General features: G+C 37.3%; 1 protein-coding gene across 1 annotated transcript in view; it reads left to right on the plus strand.

The window, feature by feature from the left end:
- Positions 1-4,765, plus strand: part of LOC106867319 (glucose-induced degradation protein 8-A homolog) — a 70,099-nt gene that overhangs the window by 59,540 nt on the left and 5,794 nt on the right. Inside the window, exon 4 of the mRNA XM_014912159.2 lies at positions 4,308-4,528. Within this exon, the coding sequence (XP_014767645.1) occupies positions 4,308-4,528 (221 nt within the window). The remainder of the gene's footprint in view (positions 1-4,307; positions 4,529-4,765) is intronic.

The raw sequence follows: 4,765 nt of genomic DNA on the forward strand, positions 1-4,765 counted from the left end.
CATCTAAAGGCTTTTGCCAGAGCCTGACATTAGGGTGTGGTGGGTGGGGTTGGGTGTCACTGTATTCCACTAAAGTTAGGGTTTCTGTCTGTGTGATGTGGGGGAGTGTACTTGTTATACTTGAAATTAAACTGCCATTACTGAATATTCCCCCCCCCCAACACCACTCCACTGTTCCTTGTCTGAAAGGATGGGGAGTCACCAGCTGCAACAGATTAGATGTTAAAAAAAAAATCAAAAAAACCCCAAAATTCAAATTTTCTGTAATGTCCACATCAAAATATCTTTCCCTGAACTGTTTGGGTCTTCCACGAATGAATGTGACGTGTTTGCCATCAGTGACCGATGGCCAATGTATATTTTTGCCAGCATGAGTAAGTATCAAGAAATATGGCATAGAATAATTATAATTTAATTTCATCAACTTTCTTGGTGTTTATACAAAATGATGAAATGGATACTAGTTTTCAAAAGAAACATTTATTAAAATAAAAACAAATTTCTCATTTGTATAACCCCCCACCCACCAACTACTCTCATTTATTCCTTTTACTTATTTCAACATTATATTTTTCTGTGGCTGAGTATACCAAACATTGACATTTGCATAAATTATTGAGAAGAGGGACCGTTTTCCTACAACACGTTCAGATAGAAATAACAGCCAAATGGAAGTAGAGAACAGGTTTATAACCAGTTTTCCAACAACGGATGACCTGGTCCCCCTTTTAATTATGTGAGGACACCATTGTTGAACCCGCTTTTGGTACGAAGCCTTCACAACACAAACTTGTTTCTTCTTAAGTAACAGGAAGGCACAAACACTCCCTTTACCTCACTGTAATAATAATAATAATAATAATAATATGGAAGGTTGGAATGTTTAAAACAAAACCTAACCCCTAAGAACCCTCACTCTGAAGAATAAGTTAATAGATGACTTCATTGCAGAGAATAGAGTATCCCAGCATGGAAGAGGAAAAGGTAAAGATATCTGCCCTTCACAGTTGTTTCAAGAGAGGGTTAGGGCCCAGTGGTTAGGAAGGTTAGTAGAGGGCATTAGATTTTGTTATCTTTATATAATTATAGTTGAAGGCTTGGAAGAATATTTCCAACCCTAGAACCTGTTTTTAGTGAATAAACCAAGATATATCTTGAAGGTTTAGTAGTGAAAAAAGTTCATAACATGTCAGCTGTCTTCTAGGAATTTACAATTATTGTTATCTGATTCCTTTTAATCAAACGAAATGGATAATCTGGCATGGCTCTGTTAGCAAAGGTGCCAGTAAATTGCTAATCTACCTGTATTTCTTTATTAAACTGTTATTTTCATTGATGTCTTTTTACTGCAGCAGATGTGACCCCAGTTAGGGTCCTGTTTGTAAATGTTTCATTTCAAGATGCTTTTCATATTAAGAAAACATGAATGTCACCAATTCCATTTTCTTATCAATGCAAATTAATCTGATATGTCAATGCTGCCGGACTGGCACCCGTGCTGATGGCACATGAAAAGTGCCATTCGAGTGTGGCCAGTGGCAGTCATGTTGGTGGCACGTACCCACTACAATTTTGGAGTAGTTATCGTTGGGAAGGGCATCCAGCTGTTGAAACCTTGTCAGATCAGACTGGAGCCTGGTGCAGCCTCTTGGTTTGCCAGTCTTCAGTCAAACCATCCAACCCATGCCAGCATGGAAAGCAGACATTAAATGACGACGATGATGATGTAAGTTAATCTGATTGCCCAATGATGGATATTTCTGATCCTGAAAGTTCAATAAACCAATAATATTGATTATAAGAGTGTATTGGGGTGATATTTGTTTTACTGCATGTTTAGCTGGAAATTTTCTATTCTGATTTCAGTTTTGTCCCAAGTTTGCATTAAAACATTGGACCGTTTTGTGCTTTGGCACCAGATTCATTCCTCCTGAAACATTCTGCCCTTGTTTCAATTAATTCTGAAGATAAGGAAGAATTTAGTTTAAAAAAAAAAGGAAAGAAACTATTGACTTAATTAATCTGGTTTTTAGAACATGAATAAATATGGAATTTTGATCAAAGATTTTGATTTCGATCATTTTAAAAACAGGAGCCAATGACTGTCTCAGGTGGTTTGATATTAAAAAAGGTTAAAAACCAGAGAAGTTATTTAGAAATTTCAAACATGTAATATACAAAAAGACTTTTAAAAATGTTAGAATAGCCTTGTTAAAACCAGAATAGAGTTAATTGCTGAAGAACTGACTAAATATGATCAAAGAAAGCAGTGTATATGAGATCAGCCCACATGAGAAAATGTGTTTTATTTTGCTGTTGGCTTCTGAAAGCAGCCAGACAAGTGATTGGGATTTTGTTTTTTGTTATGGAAAGCAGTTTGCATTAAATATGCAGTTGTTGTTGTTGTGTTAAGACAAAAGAGTTTTAGAGGAACGCAATGGTGAATGGATTTCAGTTGGAGCCAGCACAAGTTGGTTGGTAGTTTTTAGTTTATTTTGTGATGAGAATCCGGAATAAAATTTATTGAAAATCAATTTTAAAAAATCTGAAGATTCAGAATAAAGTTGTGTTATATAAATATATTAGACGAAGGTTCAATATTGAAGTTGAAGTGTTTAATTTTAATTGCTTCTTGTGTGGAAAGAAACTTTAAACATGAATTAAGCTTAGAGTTGTAAAATAATAATAATAATAATAATGGTTTCAAATTTTGCCTCAAGGACAGCAAATCTTTGTGAGAGGGGGATGAGTCGATTATATTGACCCAGTGTTCAACTGGTACTTACTTTATCAACTCCGAAAGGATGAAAGGTAAAGTTGACCTCGGTGGAATTTGAACTCAGAATGTAATGGCAGGCAAAATACTGCTAACCATTCTGCCAGCTCACCACCTTGGACAACAACAGCAACAACAGCAACAATAAGAATAAGAATAATAATATTGACTCACAGGGATACAAATTAATTATTGTATCATTGATGTTGTATTAAAGAATTGAAGTAACCTTTCAGTGGATTAATTAATCCCTCACCTCGTTTAGATTCTCGACTCTGATTATTTCAATTCACTCTTTGATAAAATAGAAATATTACAGTCAACTCAAGCAATTCAGAGTTTGTGCTGGGGTGGATGGGGGTGGTGGACAGGGAAACTGCATCCTGTACAGTGTATGGAAGGGGTTGGCTTTAAGAAGGGCGTGCAGTGATAGACACCATGCCAAGACCTGAAACATTCAAGCAAGACTTGATCCCCTCATTGGATCCTCACACCACCCAACACACACGCCAGCATGGAAAACAGATCCAGAACAATGATGATGATGATGATGCTGATGTCTCAGTTTCTGGCAGGGGGTTCTATGACTGGTTGCCCTTCCTAACATCAACCACTCTGTAGAATGTTCTGAGTACATTTTTCATGGCATCCACATGGTAAAGGGTGCCTTGTCTTTGGTCGGATTAAAGAACCATTTCAAGTCGTGTGAGGTTGTTGCTTAATTTGATTTACCATCAGTGTCGGAGGGGTTTCTTTTGTCCTTTGTGGTGCCGACGACACTAGTGGGGTCAGTTTGTCAGCTCACAAAGTCCCGTGGTGGATGGGAGAGATTCATTATTTTGAGGGAAATGACTGGAGAGAAAAGAGGAGAGGAAGTAGTGTTGGGGTGGGAGTGATAGAGGGGAAGAAGGATGTCAGGAATGAATGTAAAAGAGAGGAAGAAAACAAAAGGGTGAGAGTGGGTTGAGTAGGTCCACCTTTTCAAGAGTTTTGCAGTTCTCATTCAGATATTAGGTGTGGATGTGTGGTTAGGGGACTTGCTTGCCAACCATGTGATCTTTAGTTCGGTCCCACTGCTTGCCACTTTTAGCAATGTCTTCTGTTGCCCAAAGCCTTGCAAGTGGATTTGGTAAATGGAAATTGAATGAAGCCCTATTTTGTTTCTCTACCACTGTCTTGACATCACATGATCACTGTAAATGAATATCAACATAATAAAAGGTGATATGGTTTGCTTTCAGTCTTCCATGCAAACCATGTCTGGTCTCAGGGGAAATAACTTTGGTTGGAGACAGGCGAGGGTTGGCAACAGGAAGAGCACCTGGCCAGAGAAAAATCTATCTTAACAATCCCTGTCTGAGCTAAAATGGAAATGATGATGATCTTTGTTCTGTGAATTGATTGTTCCTTGTTCTGAAGGAAAGTTTTCATTGTTTACAATATTTAGAAATCTGTTTTGTATTTGCTTGTTTTCTTTCTTTTTTCTTTTTTTCTTTTTTTGACATACTTTTATTATATTTGTTTTCTTCAGAGGGTTTTAAAGAAGCTGCTGAAAAATTCCGAGTGGAATCAGGTATTCAGCCTTCAGTGGATTTGGATCAACTGGATGAGAGGATTAAGATTCGAGATGCTATACAGAATGGTCGTATCCAAGAAGCCATTTCACTTGTTAATAGTCTCCATCCAGAGTTGCTAGACAATGATCGTTATCTCTATTTTCACCTGCAGGTAACACCTACAACAAACGCTTTTGTTATCTCAATTTAAGGGGCTGGGGTTTATTGATTTTTATTGGTAATTCACCCCCCCCCCATTTAATTTCACGTAATACATTTTTGATATCATTTCAGTGAAGTTTCTTTCTGTATCACAATATACACCTTCCTGGGACCTGGCTGTCATAGGACCTTTTATAGCAATATTTTGCACACCCTCTTCAGACCTGATCATCACAGGATCTTCTGTTACAGTATGTTTGATAATAAAACT

The sequence above is a fragment of the Octopus bimaculoides genome, chromosome 3 (genome assembly GCF_001194135.2).
Source record: "Octopus bimaculoides isolate UCB-OBI-ISO-001 chromosome 3, ASM119413v2, whole genome shotgun sequence".
In the NCBI taxonomy this organism is placed as follows: domain Eukaryota; kingdom Metazoa; phylum Mollusca; class Cephalopoda; order Octopoda; family Octopodidae; genus Octopus; species Octopus bimaculoides.